This window comes from Rhinichthys klamathensis, unplaced genomic scaffold (assembly GCF_029890125.1).
Source record: "Rhinichthys klamathensis goyatoka isolate OS25496 unplaced genomic scaffold, OSU_Roscu_1.1 h1tg000352l_1, whole genome shotgun sequence".
In the NCBI taxonomy this organism is placed as follows: domain Eukaryota; kingdom Metazoa; phylum Chordata; class Actinopteri; order Cypriniformes; family Leuciscidae; genus Rhinichthys; species Rhinichthys klamathensis.
The window spans coordinates 1,299,490-1,325,000 of NW_026606863.1; the positions used below are offsets into that span (position 1 = coordinate 1,299,490).

At 39.5% G+C, this 25,511-nt stretch overlaps 2 protein-coding genes across 5 annotated transcripts in view; both read left to right on the forward strand.

Moving 5' to 3' along the window:
• The first annotated feature begins 1,316 nt into the window (after positions 1–1,316).
• On the forward strand, positions 1,317–20,630 carry tsnax (translin-associated factor X). 2 transcript variants are annotated; one of them, XM_056232689.1, is made up of 6 exons: positions 1,317–1,412; positions 2,689–2,781; positions 2,867–2,981; positions 4,577–4,707; positions 18,683–18,792; positions 19,980–20,630. In XM_056232689.1, the coding sequence occupies exons 1-6, from the start codon at positions 1,400–1,402 to the stop codon at positions 20,355–20,357; spliced, it is 840 nt and encodes a 279-aa protein (XP_056088664.1). In that variant the 5' UTR covers positions 1,317–1,399; the 3' UTR covers positions 20,358–20,630. The 2 variants fall into 2 exon arrangements, with proteins under 2 accessions (XP_056088664.1, XP_056088663.1); XM_056232688.1 differs by lacking the exon at positions 1,317–1,412 and adding an exon at positions 2,355–2,532.
• Positions 20,631–25,080: 4,450 nt separating this feature from the next.
• Positions 25,081–25,511, forward strand: part of disc1 (DISC1 scaffold protein) — an 89,125-nt gene continuing 88,694 nt past the window's right edge. For 2 of the 3 annotated variants that reach the window (XR_008803730.1, XM_056232686.1), the window contains exon 1: positions 25,082–25,511. This exon is cut by the window's right edge and continues 133 nt beyond it. The gene's annotated coding sequence lies outside the window, so the exon portion shown is untranslated. The other variant, XM_056232685.1, reaches the window with a different exon arrangement.

A 25,511-nucleotide genomic window follows, 5' to 3' on the forward strand; every position in this document is an offset into this window, starting at 1 on the left:
TCTCGTGTTACGCATCACGTTTGAGTTTCAGTAAGAACCAATGAGGTTCATTCTCGTGTTACACATCACGTTTGAGCTTCTACGAGAGCCAATGAGGTTCATTCTCGTGTTACGCATCACGTTTGAGTTTCAGTAAGAACCAATGAGGTTCATTCTCGTGTTACGCATCACGTTTTAGCTTCTGCAAGAGCCAATGAGGTTCATTCTCGTGTTACGCATCACGTTTGAGCTTCTACAAGAGCCAATGAGGTTCATTCTCGTGTTACGCATCACGTTTGAGCTTCTACAAGAGCCAATGAGGTTCCTTCTCGTGTTACGCATCACGTTTGAGCTTTACAAGAGCCAATGAGGTTCATTCTCGTGTGTCAAGCATGTTCGGTTGAGCTTCTGTTTATGTTCGTTGATCAATTTTATATGTGAATAAAAGTCTTAATGAAATCTGTTCATCATTTAAAGCAATTGAGTCTCTTCAGAAGATTCGGACTAAACCTCTCAATTCAAATGGAGTTTTACGATCTCTTTATGAACTTTATGAAGCGTCAGTGGTAGTTGCGCTGTCAATGGAGGGACAGAAATCTCTCAGATTACATCAGAAGATCTTCATTTGTGTTCTGAAATGAATGAAAGACTAACAGGTTTGGAACAACATGAGGGGGAATAATTAGTGAATTTAAATTTTTGGGTGGTAAGCCTATTTCATACTAGATATTCTTACTAGTTAGTAAACAAGTTACTATAACACTAAAAAAAAGCAGAGTTAATGAAAAACGAATGGCTTTTTTTGAGACAGTGGATGCATTGTTTAGCAATGTCATTCATGTAAATGGGTTGGAGTATTAAGTACATATTCTCAGTTCTAGGCGAAAATAAATCGGTCTAAATCAGGGGGTTTCAAACTGGGGTCCGGCCAAGTGCTGGGGGTCCGTGGGAAGGTTTAGAGAAAAACTGATTTTAAAAAAAATCTAAAATGAAAAAATAATAATAAAATAAAAGTAGGCTAAATAGATAAAAACTTTGATTACAATATTAAATAATAAATTAAATATTTAAACAAATAAATAATAGGCCTACATCTAACAACACAGTACTGTAGAAGAAAAAACGTAATATGTAACAAAATATAAAATAAATAGCATATTTTACACATATTTATGATATTATAATATTTGGGGGTCCGTGGCATCTAAAAGACTGTGATCTAAATAACCACGTCACATTTGTTCAAGTTGCTAAGCAAGCAAATATATGGGATTTCAATAAAATGCAGATAAATGTAATTTCATGATGTTTATTTTGTTGTCCACTGCCCCCTATAGGAGCTCGCGGGCACCAGTTCAGACAGTGAGGAGGCTCTGGGTGGCACGTACACAGTTGGCATCAATCCTTCAGGCTGAAGTTCATGAGGAAGAACTGTAATCTGATATAGGCCTACTGTATGTGCAATGGAGGAGAAAACCTCTCTCTCTCTCTCTCTCTCTCTCTCTCTCTCTCTCTCTCTCTCTCTCTCTCTCTCTCTCTCTCTCTCTCTCTCTCTCTCTCTCTCTCTCTCTCTCTCTCTCTCTCTCTCTCTCTCTCTCTCTCTCTCTCTCTCTCTCTCTCTCTCTCTCTCTCTCTCTCTCTCTCTCTCTCTCTCTCTCTCTCTCTCTCTGTGTGTGTGTGTGTGTGTGTGTGTGTGTTCAATTTGTTTTATCCCGTGCCATGACCATGAGAGTAGTGATAGTATATTTCTATAGAAATATTCTCTGAGGAAACATGATGTAAATATCATTGTATATGAATATGGAACAATGTACAATGGTACCACTACAATACTTTTTTTTAAGAATCTACACCTTGTCATTCATTTTTATTCATTAGTTTGTTCGTTTGTTCATTCATTCATTCGTTCATTTCCTTTCTGTTTTTTCCTTTCATTTTTCATTTAATTTTATTTTCATTTAATTCATTTTATTTTCATTTCTTTTTCTTTTCATTCCACATTTTGATTTTTTGAAGTGCTTTAGAAGTTTATAAGAAAATAATATAAAAATTACTTTGACATAAAAACAGTTATGAAAATATATGCTTTCTACATTTTTTAAACGAAGGTTTGAGCACCTAAATCATTTAAAGAAGAACACTTTTACTACTGGGCTAAAAATAACCTCGGAAGTCAATGGACCAGGTTAAACTACATTACCCAGAATGTCTTGCGGTAGCACGCAATCAATACGCGCAAGTCCCGTGTAAACAATGGAAGTCCGTGTGCGTGCCAGCTTTCAAATTAAACCGAGTCGGACGTAAATCTCTGCTTTTATAACGAATGCACAGTTTTATTACACATTTATAAAATAAGTTGTTTCTAGGTTTTATATTTGCGGAAGTACGTAATCAAACAGGCACACGTGTAAACCCACGATAAAGGCGTTCAGCTGGATTTACACGCACTAAAATCACAATCAGCTGGTAAAATAAAAGAGTTTACTGTACATAACCGAAAAGTTCACGTGTCCAGAGAAAAACACTTTACTACAGAGATGAGTAAACGAGATGGTAAAGCCTGACGACGTCTTTCACTTCACGGATGCAGTTTAAAAACATTTTTTTCATGCAGAAATCCTCGTACTAAGAATCGGTTGCTTTTAGATTGCCGTGACGGTGACTTATGTTCTTATTTATGTAATTATATGCTTTTCATGCTCCTCTTAGACGAGGGATGCGGCCGAAGACGAAGGACAGAAGTCGGACAGAAATCCGAGAACTGTATGAACTCAGATTCAGCTGTCATTGCTGCTTTCAAAGGTGAGTTTGTGTGTGTGTGTGTGCGGGGCATGTGTTAACGACACCAGATGAATGAATCTGACATATTTACTGGTTTCTCTGACAGTATTCCAGCAAGAACTGGACACCAAGCATGATAAATATGAGCGTTTGGTGAAAAGCAGTCGAGATATCACTATTGAGAGCAAACGGACCATATTCCTCCTGCACAGAGTGACCAGGTGAGATCCATTCAACAACTTGCTTATGTACATGATATATGTTCTATATGTACAAACTTATCATATATATATATATATTTGAGAAAATAGTCAAATAAAGTGAATAGGTAGCGAAATACTTTACAGATAGATACAGTGGTGTGAATAAGTTATTACCCCCATGCTAAAGTTGCCTAAAAAGAGGAATAAAAAATCATCTTTTGGAAATTGATCTTAATGCCTTAATTAGAAAAATGAGGAAAAATCCAACCTTTAAGGACACCAATTTTCTTTGTGTATGAATAATGTATCATAAATAAATAAATGTTCTTCCTTAAAATACAGGGTGCATAAGTCAGGCCCCCCTATGTTAAATTCCCATAGAGTCAGGCAGATTTTTATTTTTAAAGGCCAGTTATTTCATGGATCCAGGATAATATGCATCCTGATAAAGTTCCCTTGGCCTTTGGAATTAAAATAGACCCACATCATCACATTCCCTTCACCATACCTAGAGATTGGCATGGGGTACTTTCCATAAGATCATCTTTCAATGCAAATCAAACCAGCTATTAGGCTAACTGAAATAACACCATGCCAATCTCTAGGTATGGTGAAGGGAATGTGATGATGTGGGATATTTTAATTCCAAAGGCCAAGGGAACTTTATCAGGATGCATATTATCCTGGATCCATGAAATAACTGGCCTTTAAAAATAAAAATCTGCCTGACTCTATGGGAATTTAACATAGACTTTAACATGCCTGCCTGACTTATGCACCCTGTATTTTAAGGAAGAACATTTATTTATTTATGATACATTATTCATGCACAAAGAAAATTGGTGTCCTTAAAGGTTGGATTTTGCCTCATTTTTCTAATTAAGGCATTAAGATCAATTTCCAAAAGATGATTTTTTATTCCTCTTTTTAGGCAACTTTAGCATGGGGGTAATAACTTATTCACACCACTGTAGATAGATAGATAGATGGATGGATGGATGGATGGATGGATGGATGGATGGATGGATGGATGGATGGATGGATGGATGGATGGATGGATGGATGGATGGATGGATGGATGGATGGATGGATGGATGGATAGATAGATAGATAGGATGGATAGGTAGAAAGATAGATAGACAGAAGGATAGATGATAGAAAGATGGATGGATGGATAAATGGATGGATGGATGGATGGATGGATGGATGGATGGATGGATAGATTAGATAGATAGAATGATGATGGATAGAATGATGATGGATAGTTAGATAGATAGACAGAAGGATAGATGATAGATAGATAGATAGATAGATAGATAGATAGAATGATGATGGATAGATAGATAAATAGATAGATAGATAGATAGATAGATAGATAGATAGATAGATAGATAGACAGAAGGATAGATGTATGGATAGAATTGTTTTTGTTTTAATAAATTGGTTGACTTAGAATCTGATAATTGATAAAAAGGAATATAAGCCAAAGGAAAACCTTGCATTATAGTACAAAGTAACGTTTAGGTTGTGTATGTCATTATACTGTATGAGTGTTTCCCGAAGTGTCTTCACTGTAAATAAGCATGAGTGTGTTTTCCGCTGCACTGCGTCAGTGTTCCCGATGTTGAGGAGATCCTGAACGAGGCCGATGTGAAGCTGGACAGCGTGAGGCAGAAGATCGGACAGATCGCAGAAGAACTGAGAGGAGAAGATCTACACCAGTTCCACCGAGCGATCACACCAGGTACAGTCAGCGATCACACCAGGTACAGTCAGCGATCACACCAGGTACAGTCAGCGATCACACCAGGCACTGTCAGCGATCACACCAGGCACAGTCAGCGATCACACCAGGTACAGTCAGCGATCACACCAGGTACAGTCAGCGATCACACCAGGTACAGTCAGCGATCACACCAGGTACAGTCAGCGATCACACCAGGTACAGTCAGCGATCACACCAGGTACAGTCAGCGATCACACCAGGTACAGTCAGCGATCACACCAGGTACAGTCAGCGATCACACCAGGTACAGTCAGCGATCACACCAGGCACTGTCAGCGATCACACCAGGCACAGTCAGCGATCACACCAGGCACAGTCAGCGATCACACCAGGTACAGTCAGCGATCACACCAGGTACAGTCAGCGATCACTCCAGGTACAGTCAGCGATCACACCAGGTACAGTCAGCGATCACACCAGGTACAGTCAGCGATCACACCAGGCACAGTCAGCGATCACACCAGGCACAGTCAGCGATCACACCAGGCACAGTCAGCGATCACTCCAGGTACAGTCAGCGATCACACCAGGCACAGTCAGCGATCACACCAGGTACAGTCAGCGATCACACCAGGTACAGTCAGCGATCACACCAGGTACAGTCAGCGATCACACCAGGTACAGTCAGCGATCACTCCAGGTACAGTCAGCGATCACACCAGGTACAGTCAGCGATCACTCCAGGTACAGTCAGCGATCACACCAGGTACAGTCAGCGATCACACCAGGTACAGTCAGCGATCACACCAGGTACAGTCAGCGATCACACCAGGTACAGTCAGCGATCACACCAGGTACAGTCAGCGATCACACCAGGTACAGTCAGCGATCACACCAGGTACAGTCAGCGATCACACCAGGTACAGTCAGCGATCACACCAGGTACAGTCAGCGATCACACCAGGTACAGTCAGCGATCACTCCAGGTACAGTCAGCGATCACACCAGGTACAGTCAGCGATCACACCAGGCACAGTCAGCGATCACACCAGGCACAGTCAGCGATCACACCAGGCACAGTCAGCGATCACACCAGGTACAGTCAGCGATCACACCAGGCACAGTCAGCGATCACACCAGGTACAGTCAGCGATCACACCAGGTACAGTCAGCGATCACACCAGGCACAGTCAGCGATCACACCAGGTACAGTCAGCGATCACACCAGGTACAGTCAGCGATCACACCAGGCACAGTCAGCGATCACACCAGGCACAGTCAGCGATCACACCAGGCACAGTCAGCGATCACACCAGGCACAGTCAGCGATCACTCCAGGTACAGTCAGCGATCACTCCAGGTACAGTCAGCGATCACACCAGGTACAGTCAGCGATCACACCAGGTACAGTCAGCGATCACACCAGGTACAGTCAGCGATCACTCCAGGTACAGTCAGCGATCACTCCAGGTACAGTCAGCGATCACACCAGGTACAGTCAGCGATCACACCAGGTACAGTCAGCGATCACTCCAGGTACAGTCAGCGATCACTCCAGGTACAGTCAGCGATCACTCCAGGTACAGTCAGCGATCACTCCAGGTACAGTCAGCGATCACTCCAGGTACAGTCAGCGATCACTCCAGGTACAGTCAGCGATCACTCCAGGTACAGTCAGCGATCACACCAGGCACAGTCAGCGATCACACCAGGTACAGTCAGCGATCACACCAGGTACAGTCAGCGATCACACCAGGCACAGTCAGCGATCACACCAGGCACAGTCAGCGATCACACCAGGCACAGTCAGCGATCACACCAGGCACAGTCAGCGATCACTCCAGGTACAGTCAGCGATCACTCCAGGTACAGTCAGCGATCACTCCAGGTACAGTCAGCGATCACACCAGGTACAGTCAGCGATCACACCAGGTACAGTCAGCGATCACACCAGGTACAGTCAGCGATCACTCCAGGTACAGTCAGCGATCACACCAGGTACAGTCAGCGATCACACCAGGTACAGTCAGCGATCACTCCAGGTACAGTCAGCGATCACTCCAGGTACAGTCAGCGATCACTCCAGGTACAGTCAGCGATCACTCCAGGTACAGTCAGCACCAGGTACAGTCAGCGATCACACCAGGTACAGTCAGCACCAGGTACAGTCAGCGATCACACCAGGTACAGTCAGCGATCACACCAGGTACAGTCAGCGATCACACCAGGTACAGTCAGCGATCACACCAGGCACAGTCAGCGATCACACCAGGCACAGTCAGCGATCACACCAGGCACAGTCAGCGATCACACCAGGTACAGTCAGCGATCACACCAGGTACAGTCAGCGATCACACCAGGTACAGTCAGCGATCACACCAGGTACAGTCAGCGATCACACCAGGTACAGTCAGCGATCACACCAGGCACAGTCAGCGATCACACCAGGCACAGTCAGCGATCACACCAGGTACAGTCAGCGATCACACCAGGTACAGTCAGCGATCACACCAGGTACAGTCAGCGATCACACCAGGCACAGTCAGCGATCACACCAGGCACAGTCAGCGGACGGCTCGATGTTTATTTCAGGGTTAGCTTTTATTTATTTCCATTTAGATTTAGTGCTTCAAATGTCAGTTTATTGCCAAGGCAACATTTCAAATTTTTTGTTGAAAGTTTTTTTAAAACTAATATTTATTTTTTATTTTATTTCAGCTTTATTTCAGTTAACAGACGTGTTTTTAATAGTTTGTTAATGATAATAACCATGATTGTACCTCTCAATTGTTTTTTGAACATCTAATATATATATATATTATAGTGCTGTCAAATCGAATAATCGCGATTAGTCGTATCTAAAGTTTTTATAAGTGTTTATATAATATGTGTGTGTGTGCGCACATACACTCACCTAAAGGATTATTAGGAACACCATACTAATACTGTGTTTGACCCCCTTTCGCCTTCAGAACTGCCTTAATTCTACGTGGCATTGATTCAACAAGGTGCTGAAAGCATTCTTTAGAAATGTTGGCCCATATTGATAGGATAGCATCTTGCAGTTGATGGAGATTTGTGGGATGCACATCCAGGGCACGAAGCTCCCGTTCCACCACATCCCAAAGATGCTCTTTTGGGTTGAGATCTGGTGACTGTGGGGGCCATTTTAGTACAGTGAACTCATCGTCATGTTCAAGAAACCAATTTGAAATGATTCGAGCTTTGTGACATGGTGCATTATCCTGCTGGAAGTAGCCATCAGAGGATGGTTAAATGGTGGCCATAAAGGGATGGACATGGTCAGAAACAATGCTCAGGTAGGCCGTGGCATTTAAACGATGCCCAATTGGCACCAAGGGGCCTAAAGTGTGCCAAGAAAACATCCCCCATACCATTACACCACCACCACCAGCCTGCACAGTGGTAACAAGGCATGATGGATCCATGTTCTCATTCTGTTTACGCCAAATTCTGACTCTACCATCTGAATGTCTCAACAGAAATCGAGACTCATCAGACCAGGCAACATTTTTCCAGTCTTCAACTGTTCAATTTTGGTGAGCTCTTGCAAATTGTAGCCTCCTTTTCCTATTTGTAGTGGAGATGAGTGGTACCCGGTGGGGTCTTCTGCTGTTGTAGCCCATCCGCCTCAAGGTTGTGCGTGTTGTGGCTTCACAAATGCTTTGCTGCATACCTCGGTTGTAACGAGTGGTTATTTCAGTCAAAGTTGCTCTTCTATCAGCTTGAATCAGTCGGCCCATTCTCCTCTGACCTCTAGCATCAACAAGGCATTTTCGCCCACAGGACTGCCGCATACTGGATGTTTTTCCCTTTTCACACCATTCTTTGTAAACCCTAGAAATGGTTGCGCGTGAAAATCCCAGTAACTGAGCAGATTGTGAAATACTCAGACCGGCCCGTCTGGCACCAACAACCATGCCACGCTCAAAATTGCTTAAATCACCTTTCTTTCCCATTCTGACATTCAGTTTGGAGTTCAGGAGATTGTCTTGACCAGGACCACACCCCTAAATGCATTGAAGCAACTGCCATGTGATTGGTTGATTAGATAATTGCATTAATGAGAAATTGAACAGGTGTTCCTACTAATCCTTTAGGTGAGTGTATATGTATGCATAGCATACATATATTATAAAAGTTACACAAACTTTTATCTTAGATGCAACTAATCGCGATTAATCGATTTGAAAGGACTATTATATAATTTAGATGAAGTTGTCCTGACGATGCTTGGGTCTTGTAATTCTGTGCTAGTCTTATAAGAACTGATGTGGATAATAAAATGACAACATTTAGTCTGATATCTGGTTCTAATGAAACTCTCATGTGTTCCGGCTGTTCAGTTTAACATGCGGTTTTACAGGTGAAACTCGAAAAATTAGAATATAGTGCAAAAGTTTGTGTATTTCAGTAATTCAAATTAAAAGGTGAAACTAATATATTTTGTGTATATATATATATATACATATATATGTAACTATATACATTTGCATAATTATACTTTTCAGAGGGCCGACATTTCTGTATTTAAAATCCTTTTTTTTATGGATTTCATGTAATATTCTAATTTTCTGAGATTTTGAATTTGGGGTTTTCATAAGCTGTAAGCCATAATCATCAAAAATATAACTTTTGCACGATATTCTATAACAATTCCATCCATCATTCTATCTATCTATCATCTATCCTTCTGTCTATCTATCTATCATCTATCTATCCATCTATCTATCTATCTATCCATCTATCCATCCATCCATCCATCCCTCCCTGTGTTGAAGACTTTTGGGTCTCTGGGTCTGCACTTTACGCCACTACGTATTACGTAATATCTCATCTTGCTTAATCTTTCCAAAAAAGGTCACCATGCTTTTCCAGCCATTATTATTTTTGTCTTTCATAAGAGGAGCGAGGCCAGACACAATGTCTGCAAACTTCTGAGGAAAGTGTGGATAAGGGAGGGAGGGGACCTACCAAGTTCTGCGGTTATCTAACGGTGAGGGGAAGTCATTTTTAGATTAAGGCCGCAGAGAAATCATCGGGGTCTTTCTTGCGACGTGACCGAGATCAGATCCTGTCAGTTAGGTTTCTCGTTTTCTTTTAGTTTGAAGAGCTTTATTGGTTTGTGAGGAGTAAGCAGACGTCCAAGCGTTCAGAGAGTCTATGCTCGTGTTTAATAGGGATGTTTAAAAAAACAACTACATTAAAGGTGCTTGGGGATACATTTGACTCTTATTGCCTCCAGTAAGTTCACGCTGCAGAAGCTTTTAACACTATTAGTGCATGAACAGGTGATATGATAATAACATGAGCTTCTGTAATCAAATGAAGACTCACTTGATTGTTACATAAGCTGCTTCAAAGTTATGTCACAATCTTCATAGTTATGAGACGAGTGCACTCAAATGACACTATAAATATTGCAATCAGCATTAACTTTAAGCACAGATTTCCTGTGTTGATTTTACAATAATAGTGGAAATAAACTGTTATTGCCCATTTTAATTGTGAATGCTGGTTAGTGTGTTTGCATTCTGGGAACTATAAGTAATCATTTCCCATAGATAAAGCACAAATAATGCACATTTTCTTTCTTTTTGTTGTAGTAGCATTAAGCAACGTAGTATTTTTGATAGGATTTACACCGTGAACAATGATTTTTCAAAGTTAATAGTAAATAAAACAAAGATTATTGGAGTACGTTTACTAGAAAATACTATTTCAGGCTTTCTGCTTCATTTCATTGCCCTTTCTTTATAATTATTTGTGAAATTTAAATCCAATGTTTCAATGTAAATCCTACTCCAATTTTTTTCTAGTGCAAATGGAAAGAAATAGTTTGTTTTTTTCAAATGCATCTGATTTATTTCAACCAAAAATGCACTTTTAAGACTTGCTCATGCATTTCTGCTAAAAAGGCAAAGATTTTTTGCATGTTCTGCAAGATCCCTCTTTCTATTAAACACATTTTTTTGGACTTTCCTACCTTTTATGAAAGTACACAGCGTTTTATTTAGTAAGATCACTTAAGGACTTGTTTTGTAAGATTTGACCAGAAAAATAGCTTTATGTACATGTAAAACATCTGTGTAATTTTGTATTTTTGAATATTTTTTGTTTGGTTTTTATTTGTATTGTATTTGTATTGTATTGATATAAAAAAATAGACTCAGTTGCTATTAATATACCAAATTATAATTAAAATGTGCTAAATTAAATGTGCTCAATATAATCATAATGCATAATTAGGACTTTCAAACTTGTAAGTTGGACCAAATCATCCGATCAGCATAATAGAGAGGCGTCATTAAATCATTCCCTTATTTTATTTCTCCACTAGTGTTGGTACTGTCTGTATTTAAGCAGCAAAATTATTATATTTTTTTTATTTTTTTTTATGACAGCATGTTTGCATGAAGAATTTCCTGGCTTTTTTCTCTTCGACAAATGCACATTTTATTTATCATCTGAACCGTGTCTTTTCTGCTCGATTACGAGTGTTTCTCTACACACTGTACCTGATAGAAATGAAGATAATCCTGTGCCCGTATTAGAAACGGCACTTTTCTTTCATGCCTGGCATCAAACTTCTGCATAGCACAGCGTTTAGACCGTCATCTCTATTCACTGACACACACAAACACACAGTGTTTGGCTTCACTCAAAGCCCAATTATCTGTTTCCTCTTGGCTCAGAAAGCTTGGTGAAGGGTACACACGACACACTGGCACAATTCATCAGCGCCTGATCTGGGTACAGAGATAGACGATATATAAGGCAGCTCTATTATTGTGGCAAAAGGCATTGAGCGTTTAATTCTTGACCATCAGAGATGAAGAGGTCAGTGGTTTTAAACTGCAGGCTGGCCTGGACTCAGAGATTATTATCTTCACGTCTTGTGTGATGGTGTAGTTTTGTCAGTGTCCGTCTGTTAATCACGTCCATCTCATAATACAATATTTCCAAATATTCAGTTTAAACAAGATTTAAAATGGAAGGATCTTATTATTAATTAATTACACTTATATACTATTATAGGCTTCTCCTATATATCTCTTTTTTTTTAACAGTAGTGTATGTTGTGAATTGCTTCGTGCTTTGCCTTGATCCAAAAAAAATGTATTCAAAACAAAATGTAAGTATGATAGCTAAAAATCAAAGGATGAAAGATAAGTCGTTTGCTATTGATTAACTGATCATTTTGTCCAACATTTTGAGATTGTCCTCTTCTTCTTGGATGATTAACAGATTAACACCATATCTTTTCCTCTATTTGCTGTGAGTTTGTTCAGCTTTCTAAAATAAGATGCCATAATGTAATAAAATACACAAAACCTTTGAACAGTAGTGTATACAAGCACTGCTATTTATAACAGTGTTATTTTTAGTATCATTCAGATACTATTATAGTTTTATTAATATTTTTATGTTTATATTTTGTGTTTTTGTAACTTTTATTAGTTAAAAAAAATGTCATAGTTTTTATTCATTTTTAAAAACAAACTTATTCATTTTATGTTTTAGTTATTTTACTAAATCTGAAAATGAGAAATGTTGCCTTGGCTCCAAAAGTTTTTCTATTTCTTTTTATTTCTTGCAACAATTTTTAATGCTTTTAGTTTTTAGCTGTTTTCTTTAGTTGCCCTACCTGTGTACTGTTATTATTTTCGTTAATCGTTGTTATTGTTTATTATCTTTTGTGTACTTGTTCGCTTGACTCCCCAATTTAAAGTTTATGGCGTGATTGGACGTCAGAAAGCAATGAATCGTCTGTGATTCTTGATATGTTCGGTCCTTACATTTGCGTCTGTTTTAAAACGAGCTAAAGCTGGTTAAGGGCCGTAACCGTTAACTATAATAACCCTGATTTGTAATATAATATACAGGTGAAACTCAAAAAATTAGAATATCGTCCAAAAGTTCATTCAGTAATTCAACTTAAAAGGTGAAACTAATATATTATATAGACTCATTACATGCAAAGTGAGATATTTCAAGCCTTTATTTGTTATAATTTTGATGATTATGGCTTATGAAAACCTTTTCACAATATTCTAATTTTGAATTTGGGGTTTCATAGCTGTACGCCATAATCATCAAAATTATAACAAATAAAGGCTTGAAATATCTTACTTTGCATGTAATGAGTCTATATAATATATTAGTTTCACCTTTTAAAGGGATAGTTCACCCAAAAATGTAAACTCTGTCAGTAATGACTCTCCCTCGTGTTGTTCAACCCCGTAAGACTTTCGTTCATCTTCGGAACACAAATTAAGATATTTTTTATTAAATCTGAGAGCTGGATCACTCCTCCATAGGCTTCTTAAGGGATCGAAACTGGCCGGCCCAAAAGTTATGAAAGACATCGTTAAAATAGTCCGATTGACTACAGTGGCTCAACCTTAAGTTTATCAAGCGACGAGAATACTTTTTGTGCGCAAAAAAACAAACAAAAATAACGACTTTATTCAACTATTCATTTCCTTCTCTGTGGGCCTCGAGAGTTCACGTAGTGAAACTGCGCAGCGCTTCTGTGTTGTACGTCACACGCAGGCTCCCTATTGGCCGACGCTGGTCATGGGTGTGATGCGTGACGTACAACCTAGAAGCTTTGCGTAGTTTCACTACGTGAAATATCACGGCTGAACAGAGAAGGAAATGAATAGTTGAAAAAAGTCGTTATTTTTGTTTGTTTTTTGCGCAGAGAAAGTATTCTCGTCGCTTGATAAACTTAAGGTTGAGCCACTGTAGTCACTCGGACTATTTTAACGATGTCTTTCATAACTTTTGGGCCGGCCAGTTTCGATTCCTTAAAGGGGTCATATAATGCCATTTTTGTACAAGCTAATATGATTCTTTAGAGTCTAAATTAAAACTTTGTAATATACTTTAATTAAAAATTCTCATTAGTATTGTAAGAAAACACTTATTTTACCTGGTCAAAAACAGCTCTGTTTTCAGCACGCCGTTTCAGTGCATATGACTTTAAATGATAATGAGCTTTGCTCACCCCGCCCCTCTGTTCTGTGTGCACCGTTTGTAACACAATAACCATAACGCGTTGTTCATTATAGACGTGGGATTATGAATTATATTGAGAACGTCGTACATAGAAAATATGCCGTAATGTACCCTGAGTGTAAACCTTAGACGCATTCATTGTGAAGCGTGCATCTAGCGATTTGCAAAGATTAATATAAATATTAAAGATTAATAAAACGTTACACTCACTTCAGTTATTTTGGAGGTTCAGCAGGAACACGAATAGTTGGTACCGGTCCAGGAGCAGCTTCTTAGCAAAACCAGCTTTATACTGACCCTCGTTTATAAAGCAGTCTGGTGTGAAATGATTCGCGCAAACATGAGAGCATTGACGTTGCTCGTGGGGAATATTCCCTTCGAAAACAAACTCAGCCACTGCGTCTTCAGCGGTTCGGATTTGGGAACATTAAAATGACTGTGTTCGTTATTACACCCAAGAACAGAACACCACAATCGCTTAGACGCCATTCTGCTCATAGACAGTGCTCCAGCATATCAACAATGACCGCGCCGGTCCGCGCAGACTATGATTGACAGCTCTCACGAGCGAGGGCGGGTCTGTGTTGAAACCCTTCTGTCAATCAACAATCGTGGGAGGGGCGTGCGAGCTTGTGACGTCACAGGCTCGAACGGCTCGATTTGAGGCAGGGGAAAATATATAAGGAGATTAAAACAAAACCACTGGATGGATTTTTATCATTATATGATGGTTGTGTACAGGCACTGCCAACACACATTTCAGTACAATCAACTTGTAAAAGTGCATGTACCATTATATGACCCCTTTAAGAAGCCTATGGAGGAGTGATCCAGCTCTCAGATTTAATCAAAAATATCTTAATTTGTGTTCCGAATTTGAACGAAAGTCTTACGGGGTTGAACAACATGAGGGTGAGTAATTACTGACAGAGTTTACATTTTTGGGTGAACTATCCCTTTAAGTTGAATTACTGAAATAAATCCTGAAACTTTTGCACGATATTCTAATTTTTTTAGTTTCACCTGTATATATTTATGTATAATATTAATTATAATCAGGGCTTGACATTAACTTTTTTGCTCACTAGCCAATGTGGCTAGTGGTTTTCCAAAGTTACTAGCCACACAGCATTTTTACTCGCCACATTTTTGTTGTTGTGAAATTATCTGATTAAAGTTGACTATGGCGTGCTAAAATTTACTTGAACTAGATTTACAACCCTTTTAAATGTAAAACCACTGTACACACGCAAATCAAGACTAGGTATAACAATGGTCATTATCATTAGCTCTGATAAGGTTGTGTGTAAAGCTCCTTTAAAGCTCCTATAAAACCATGTATTAAGATGAAGACATAGCTTCTTATTGCATAATAAAAGTGGTGCATGGATGTAGAAGATTAATAAAAAAATATAAAAAACTAAACTGAAAAAACCTTTAGCATTAGAAACACTGTCTGTTTAAATATCAGAATCAGAATTACTTTATTGAGCCCCGATGGGAAATTCGTTGTTACAAGTTGCGTTTTCTGTGTCTTTGCACAGCAGAAACGTGTCTGACTGGTGTCTGCTGGTAAGGTACATGGAGGGCTATCTCGGGATTCGGGCGTTGCAGCATAGACGGCAAAATAGGCTATAAGAATATTTCGTTCTGTATTGACAAGTGCAATATTTGATTTTTTTAAAATTATATCTGCATTTGCCAAAACCTATGGACTTTCAAACATAAAAATGCCATTTATTAATATGTGTTCGTGTCAACATGACATATTTTCCTATTCTATTTAGCCTGGAAACGCTTCCAACAGGCTTGCGTGTCGCGTGAGAAATAGGCGTCGGTTTTTTTTCTAGCATGCACGCGTTTTCGGCGCGGCTCGAGACGCGCGTCACGCAGGCAGTGTGCAAGTTCTAACCTGTTAACATGGGAGCCGAAATAAAAACGGACACACCACGCAGCTGAGACGCGCACGCCACGCAGCCAGTGCGCTTCAGATGCCTTTTGAAAAGACTACAATTATTCAACCCGCCAAAGTGGCTAGTTGAAGTGACTGTGTTACCCGCCACGAGCAAAATCCACCCGCATTTGGCGGGTTGGCGGGTGTTAATGTCAAGCCCTGATTATAATAATACCCAGGAGTCAGAAAACCCCTACGTTTGAGATTGGAATAGATGAACAGGTGTTGCAACTTTAAGTCTTGCTCTAGTTAGTGATTTTGACGTTAGCCTCAGTGTGTTTACATCCAGTAAGGTGACAGTTCTGTCAAATTAACCTCCAAAGAAATGTCTTGCAGAGGGAGTCTCCAATCTCATGCTTGATAACGTTATCTCATTTCCTTCTGAGCCTGAGAGAAGACAACACAACCTTCAGCGTTTCAGCTTTTGTGGGAACCGCGAGCACGGCTCTCTTTCACGAGCACAGCATCATAAAGAACTGTGCGTTTTGGGCCGAAACTTTGTTTTCATTTTTATGTTGAACATTGTCACACTGCATGCAAATCGGTGCCCGGGGAGCGACAGATAAGAACGTCTTTGATGTTAATTGCCATTTCGAAAGCAAAGCTTAATCACAAAGTCTTCCGTCCTGTCATTATTGTCCTGGTGTTTACACAAGATCTGGACACAAATACAGCGGTCAGTCGCTCAGTTAAACATCATCTACTGACTGAGGCTGTTTGAATGCCTGAAAATAACTTCACGTTACGACATCTTAGGGCCGGTTCACACTGAACAGGTTTTGCTGTTAAAAACGAGACTCAGGTCAGTGGAACGAAATAAAAGCACACGGTCTAGAGAAAAACGCCAAACAGGTCAAACGTGTTTACATTGAAAAACAATGGAGGAGTAGCGCAGTTCAGTGTGAACAGCCCTTAGTTGGAGAAGCTATACAAACAGTGTCTTAAAGGGATAGTTCACCCATAAATTTAAATTCTATCATTTATTATTCACCCTCATGTTGTTCCAAACCTTTAAAGGTGCAATGTGTAATATTTCTGAGGATCTATTGACAGAAACTATGTGTTCAGTGGTGTATAAAGACCTTACTCAATGAACCGTTATGTTTTTATTACCTTAGAATGAGGCATTTATATCTACATAACCGCGGGAACCCCCTTCTATGAAGGTCGACATATTGTGACGTCATGTTTCTACCGTAGCCGACAGCGAACACACAGCGCTACAGAGCGCGTTTCGACACTACCTTAAAAGAGAAGCCGCAGAAAGCTAGAAGCTAGCCATAGACACCGTGAGTAGTGACTTTTCCCTTGTCAGTGGTGTAAAATATGTAGCTGGATTGTTTCATGTAACTTAGTTCTTCTCCCTCGCTGTGTTATGGCTTTGACAATCAGCTGATTAGTACTATTGACCGTAAAACAGTAACGTTACAGGAATCACCAACCCGTCGATCGCGGTCGACCAGTCCATCTTGAAAGCATTTTAAGTCGATCGCGAAGAGTTTTGAAAACCAGAGAAAAAAAACAATATTTTTATTCATTATTATTTATTAATTTGTGTGTAGTAAATGGTGTCTAGGGGATGCGGAGGCGCGCGCGCTGTTACAATCATGTCATTTTTGCTCATGGACGTGTCGAGTTTAAACAAGGCTTTACACTTTAGCTCAGCCACAGTAACAGCTCATATTAGCCAGCTAAACTTTTACTACCCTGTTAGAAAAAATATGTAGTTGGATAGTTTCATGTGGTTCTTCTCCCTCGCTGTATTATGGGTTTGCTATGTGGGGAGAAATGTGCTGGTTACGTTCGTGAGACAATCAGCTGATTACTATTATTATATTATATATTAAGACCCTTGATCCTCACCTGACTATGGCTTTGTAAACTTTATCCATGATGTGGTTTATAATGGACTGTGGGACAGAAACAGGGACAATGTTACACACTCTTGGCTTACTCTGGCTATTCTCTGCTGTCTCAGACGACGATGTTTGTCCCGTTTGAGCCACCGTAGCTTCTTCGAAAGGGAGGGGTGAGCAGTGGGCGGAGCCATTAGTGCAACTCGCAACCGAACCGCTAGATGCCGCTAAAATCTACACACTGCACCTTTAAGACTTTTGTTCGTCTTTGGAACACAAATGAAGATCTTTTGGATGAAATCTTGACAGCTACTGACACTGACGCTTCATAAAGTTCATAAAGAGATCGTAAAACTAATCCAGATGAATTGAGCGGTTCAGTCCGAATCTTCTGAAGAGGCTCGATCGCTTTATATGATGAACAGGTTTAATTGAAGCTTTTTTTCACATATAAACATTCATCAACTCACATCAGAGGTGGCAAACGGAAGCTCAAGCATGTTCGCTTGACGTGTTCATTCCCATGTTTCGCAGCACGTTTGAGCTTCAGCAAAAACCAGAGAAACTAAAACTTTTATTTAGCAAGGATACATTAAAATGAACAATTAAGACGCTTTCAACTAATTATTGTTCTTTTAAACTCTATGCATCAAAGAATGCGTAAAAAAAATCACAATTTCTACACAAATATAACATTGATAATAAATCAGAAATGTTTCTTGATCATCAAATCCTCACATAAGAGTGATTTCTGAAGGATCATGTGACACTGAAGACTGGAGTAATGATGCTGAAAATTCAGCATTGATCACAGGAATAAATTACACTTTCTATAAATTCAGCTGTTTTAAATTGTAATATTTCAAAATTTTAGATTTTGGATCAAATAAATGCAGCCCTGGTGAGCACAAGAGACTTCTTTCAAAAACAAAACAAAAAAGACACCAAATTGCTGTACTTATTTAAGATTATGAAATAAAATGTAGAAGATACATAGAGATTTACTAGACTGTGAGGTACGAGATGTTTGGTCAGGGCTTTTTGAAGCGTAATGAAATGAAATATGTGTTGTGAAATGATCAAATGAAAGCTTTGAGTTGAAGGACTGTAGTAATGAAGTTGTTTTCTGTGTTCTCAGGGATTCAGGAGTATGTGGAGGCCGTGTCCTTCCATCACTTCATCCGACATCGCACACTGATCAGCCTGGAGGAGATCAACGCCCGGCTGGTCTTCATGAGGGAAAACAAGGCATGATATTGCATCCTAAAGTCAACCTGAAACACTTTTACGCATCTTTCCTTATATAAACATGACCTCCTTAATGTTGTCTTGCACAAATAGACGGGCTACGTTCTCAAGAGCACATTCAGCAGGTTTATCAGATCAGGACAATCACTCCATCTTCTGCTGTTATTTTTAGAAAGCCATGAGTGCTGCTTGCTTTGCACGTCTCTGTAAACCATTCGCGGAGATATTTTTAGATGCATTGGTTTAGTTTGAGGGAAAATATGTGGCCTGTGCATTTATAGCACTCAAAACATATTTAGGCCTAAATTTAAAATGTTTTTGATGTATTTGCATATCAAATTAAAACACAGTTTTAACATAAACTAATGCACAAAATGTTATGCATATTTGTCAGTCATGCCTAAATAAAACAGGTCAGATTTCTGCACTAAAATCACTAAAATCATGGCATAGTTTATTATTAATAAATAATCGTATTTTCAAAACACATTTAAATATGTTTCAAATCAGCATAAATCTGTTCATTGTAAAAACAACTAGATTTATTCAGTTAAAAAAGCATTAATATGGTTAATATATGAATAGCTATGGATCAAGCAATATTTAGTTAGTTAAAATGTATGGGATTAACACAAATTGGATTTATTGGTTAAAACAAATTGGATTTATTGATTATATAAAACCTGGTTATTGTGTATTTAAAACATTCAGTTTATTAGCACAACTTCAGAAATCTTATCCGTTTAATTGATGTATGATTGACAAATATGCATCACATTAAATGTATTAGTTTAAAAGTTATGTTATGGATTATGTAATCCAATTGGATGGAAATATTGTATATGCAATTCAATTCATATATCTTTTTGGCCTGGTTTCACAGACGGGGCTTAGATTAAGCCAGGATTAGGCATTTAAGTAGCTTTTATAAACGTGTCTAAGGATTTCCACACAGAGTAAGACTTGCATTTTTTTGCCCAGCCATATTTATTTAAACCCGAATACACGGACGCACCAGAGACAAGTCAGCAGCGTCTTACGTCAGCGGCGTCAATGCGGACTCGTGAACGCGGATCCACAACAGAACCTTTAAGTCTTGTCTATGGTTTGAGTGTACTCTTGGTACTTTACTAGATATGGCATATTTGACAGTAGATATTGACTGTTTCCTCGTCTCTTTGCTGAAGGCTGTAGATGAGGTCACGTGTCCCGGTCCGTGCGTTCTGACCTTCCAGATAACGCCGACCGATTACCTGCTGGGCGTCGCGGACCTGACGGGCGAGCTGATGCGCATGTGCATCAGCAGTGTGGGCAACGGAGACATGGACACGCCGTTCCTCCTCAGCGGATTCCTGAGGGAAATCCACGACGGCTTCTCCTTCATCGGGAACACGGGGCCCTACGAGGTGTCCAAGAAACTGCACACGCTTCGGCAGAGCCTGGGAAAGGTGGAGGACGCGTGCTACACCCTGCGCGTGCGCGGCTCGGAGATTCCCAAGCACATGCTAGCCGACGTCTTCTCCAGCAGGGCGGCGCACTTGGACCCGGATGACGCAATGCCGTGAGATATCGAGATGCGATGAGATGGATGTGCATGTTGCACTATAGACTGGGCATATTGTGAGAGTGTTTTTAGTTTAAGGACTCGTATCTCTCTCTGTCAATCTGTATTTGTTTCAATGGTTGCATGTTGTTATCATGCCTTGTTCCTCAATTTTGAGCTGTCATCTTTCATATTGCTTGCAAGATAATTATCTGTTGTTCCTTCATTTCAACCTGACAGTTATAAACATGTTTATCACGGTTGTCAATAAAACTTGTTTTTCGTACAAACTCAACCCTCATGTTTAGCCATATCTTAACTGATCACATCAGGGTGACCATTTTATAAGAGGTTAGTTATTTATTCCTCAAACTGCACTTAGGTTTTTTGTATTCATTGATTTTTACTAGAGCTGTCAAATCGATGAATCGCATCTCACATAAAAGTTTGTTTATATAATGTGTGTATATACACACAAACATCTGGGTGTCTATATATATATATATATATATATACACTCACCTAAAGTATTATTAGAAACACCTGTTCAATTTCTCATTAATGCAATTATCTAATCAGTTGCTTCAATGCATTTAGGGGTGTGGTCCTGGTCAAGACAATCTCCTGAACTCCAAACTGAATGTCAGAATGGGAAAGAAAGGTGATTTAAGCAATTTTGAGCGTGGCATGGTTGTTGGTGCCAGACGGGCCGGTCTGTATTTCACAATCTGCTCAGTTACTGGGATTTTCACGCACAACCATTTCTAGGGTTTACAAAGAATGGTGTGAAAAGGGAAAAGCATCCAGTATGCGGCAGTCCTGTGGGCGAAAATGCCTTGTTGATGCTAGAGGTCAGAGGAGAATGGGCCGACTGATTCAAGCTGATAGAAGAGCAACTTTGACTGAAATAACCACTCGTTACAACCGAGGTATGCAGCAAAGCATTTGTGAAGCCACAACACGCACAACCTTGAGGCGGATGGGCTACAACAGCAGAAGACCCCACCGGGTACCACTCATCTCCACTACAAATAGGAAAAAGAGGCTACAATTTGCAAGAACTCACCAAAATTGGACAGTTGAAGACTGGAAAAATGTTGCCTGGTCTGATGAGTCTCGATTTCTGTGGAGACATTCAGATGGTAGAGTCAGAATTTGGCGTAAACAGAATGAGAACATGGATCCATCATGCCTTGTTACCACTGTGCAGGCTGGTGGTGGTGGTGTAATGGTGTGGGGGATGTTTTCTTGGCACACTTTAGGCCCCTTAGTGCCAATTGGGCATCGTTTAAATGCCACGGCCTACCTGAGCATTGTTTCTGACCATGTCCATCCCTTTATGGCCACCATGTACCCATCCTCTGATGGCTACTTCCAGCAGGATAATGCACCATGTCACAAAGCTCGAATCATTTCAAATTGGTTTCTTGAACATGACGATGAGTTCACTGTACTAAAATGGCCCCCACAGTCACCAGGGGTGCTTCTCATTTCTTATTTGTGCATCCTCGTTTCCTTTCCTCGCTTCCTTTCCTCGCGTCTCAGCTCCACCCCCTGTAGGACGCGAGGGAAGGCTGCAAGGAAAAAATATGAGGACGGAGGAATTGAATGAAAGCTTTTTTATACATTGGAATACTTGATCACTCGAACGTCACTTCACTGCGTCATCAGCAGCGCTCAAAGGATCTGCCCTTATGTTGTTAAAGTTTGTTTATTTAAGAAATTAATAATAAATAATAATAAAGCAAGATACCTTGTTGAAATATGTGAGTTGTGTGGTTTATGTGTGCTACAAAAGTAAAGTATAAATTCAAATGATTGTGACAGATGTGAAGGGGGAGGAGAATTGATACGTGCGTCATGTTTAGTCGATAAAACTCTTCCGCAAAGGGTACACCTGTGTATCCTCGCTCATAGCTCCTTTGGAAGCCTCCTCACTCCTCGATCCTCGCCTCCTCGCGGTGCAATTAGAGAATTGAGATGTCCTTCAAGATGGCTGAGCTCGATCGGTTTCCTGGTCATAGGATGGAGGACGGAGGAGCGAGGAGACGAGGAGGGATATTGAGAAGCACCCCGGATCTCAACCCAATAGAGCATCTTTGGGATGTGGTGGAACGGGAGCTTCGTGCCCTGGATGTGGATCCCTCAAATCTCCATCAACTGCAAGATGCTATCCTATCAATATGGGCCAACATTTGTAAAGAATGCTTTCAGCACCTTGTTGAATCAATGTCACGAAGAATTAAGACAGTTCTGAAGGCGAAAGGGTGTCAAACACAGTATTAGTATGGTGTTCCTAATAATCCTTTAGGTGAGTGTATATATATATATGCATACACACACACACACACACACACACACACACACACATGCACATATAATATATAAACACAAACTTTTATGTTAGGTGCGATTAATCGCAATTAATTGATTCGACGTCAGTCACGGCTCTAATTTTAACTCAAGAAACAAACTTTGTTTTCCTACTAAAATGTTAGTTTGATATTGAGGACACAAATTGATTCCCAAATTGAACCCCTGAAATGAATGGACATTAATGAATAAAAAAATAATTCAGCTGTTTACATCACTATAGTATTCTCTCAGGCTTTAGTGTTTTCTCTCTGAACATTTCGACACAACTCCCACATGAGAGCTCTTGCTTTATGAAGTTGTACAATACTGACACATAGGGGCTACATCCAGTGATTGCAGGAACGGCTACGACTTCAGAAGAAATGAAGGGATGCAAATATCAAAGTAAATATAAAAAATACATGGTTATTCTCAAGCCAAGATGATTTGCAGAAATAAGCAGTCCTGGAGCTGGAATATAGACAATGTAAATATAAAATAGTTTTACATTTTGGTCACTAAAACAAACATGATCCAATAACAATGTTTCACTAACTTTCTTATTAAGTTATGAAAATGCTATTTCTGAATGTTCTTTGAACATTCAAAACGTCCAGTTTAAAAAATAAATAAATCTTGGTTATGCAAGGGAACATTTCATTTTAGAATTTTGCACAAAAAATGAAATAATTTTTGAAGGTTCTCTGAACAAATGTTAGATTAATAATCATTTCAGAAAAATAATGTTCCATGAATGATATATAAATAATGTTTTGTTCCCTTTTAGATGTGTTGTTCATATACGGCATGCCTATACCATATTTCATAGTTTCTATGACAAAAAAAAGTTATAAAATGTGCAAAATAGTCATTATAAAGAATAAAATATTTTTAGTGTACTTTGACTTTCATGTGTCAGCAAAAGTCAAAGGTGAATATCATGAAAATCCTTTATCTTGCACGGTTGCACCTCAAAATCTTATTCTGACTGTGTGTTTAGTGTTTATTGTAGTCTGGAAAATGTAAGATATTCTCCTTGACATACAGTACATCACTTATTGACCACAGAAGAGCCGTCGTTTGCTGGTTCAGTGGTTCACATTGGGACTTAAAGTCACAAGATCGCATGTTAATTTGATTTAGCTGCTTCTGTAAGAGACTTTGATTCTGACACTCTGATGGGTTTAGCTCAATTAAACCATTATGAGACAAGCACAGGCCTCAGATGAGTCTTTCCAGCGTCTATACAGCACAACACAAAGAGCGGCTCTGTTCATCTGACCGAGACAAACAGAGCCCAGTTCAGCTGAGAGAGAGACAGACACACAACAGGAGCACTCTGTGTGTACGCATTACGCCTGGGAAACAGATCAGATGGCTTATTATTCCTTGTAATATATTGTAAATTATATATTGGTACATTTACTAAAGTGACAGTAGCCTAAAATGGCCTACCTGCTGCATGTCTGTGAGTCAATCAAAGAACAAAAGAGAAAAATCACTCACTGATCTTGACTTAATACATTTTGTATAGCTTTAACACAGATTATTTATTTTATATAATATAAATTAAAATATGCAATGTTATTTTACGTTTGATTATTGAATTACCTAAAAGTTTTAGAACAACTTGGTGAGTAAATAATGACAGAATTTTTATTTTTGGATGAACTATCCCTTTAAGAGAACCTATAGACAAAAGCAAGCGGTCACAGAACATGTTCAACCCAGTTAAACACAGCTTAACTATTAAAATCTGCTTTGAGAATGTATAGGCCTACTGACAACCAACATAATAATAATACAGGGACTTTCTGGAAATGTCTCTTAACTATTAAAATCTGCTTTGAGTATGTATAGGCCTACTGACAACAAAAATAATAATAATACTGCAGGGACTTTCTGGAAATGTCTTTTGACAAACAATATTCTAGTAGGTATTGTCTTGTTGAATATATATAGCATAGATTTGACATTTATTGTCCTGTTAAATCTAAATGTTGTACAGTTTCAGTTAACCAATAGCAGGATTTTACACAAATGTTTTACAGTGCGTGAAAGTCACTGATAAAATATCAAATCAAGTATCTGCAGGATCTTTTCTCTTCACTAACTTCATGTTTCTTCAGCATGTTTTTGAATCAGCTGATGTTTTGGTGTTTTTTTAGTCAAGTTCACATGTCAGAGGATCAGGTGCATTTCAGATCATTTTATATTGTTTCTTCACACTTCTGTTTTGTGAAATGTTTTGTTTTGTATAAATGTAAATGTAATAAATGCCTGTTTGATGTTTTGTAATGGCATTCAGGCATTTGACGCCCGTCCAGTTCATGTAGTTGATGGGAGTTTTGCTTTAGTGTGAATCAGAGGAGTCAAATTCCAGCTGACGTCACTGAAACTCCTTCACCCGCCACATAACGGCACAAAGTGCGGCTGTTATCCGGCTCTCGTCTACTTGTTGACAACCATGTGCCGTGGCTCTGTTTTTCACACGGAAAAGGGAAATAAAATAAAGAACCTTGAGTTATTTGATACGTATTAAACCGAGGGACACAAACGCGAACTTTCTTCAGGCTTCCCTTCGGCGTTTTCCTCTCACAGGAAACTCGCCATTTTTTTGTGGATCTGTTTTTCTTCAAGCATCGATTACGATTTCATATTTGACAACCCTGCTGTTTGCGGACTATTATTATGTTGGAAGTGTGAAGTAAAGTTTCGTATTTCTGTGGGAAAGTGAACGGCGTCGGGTTCACGCGCAAAAGCGCACGCGCCGCGCATCGGAGGATGACACGCGCGCGCGCGGCGTTTGGAGTTTAACTTA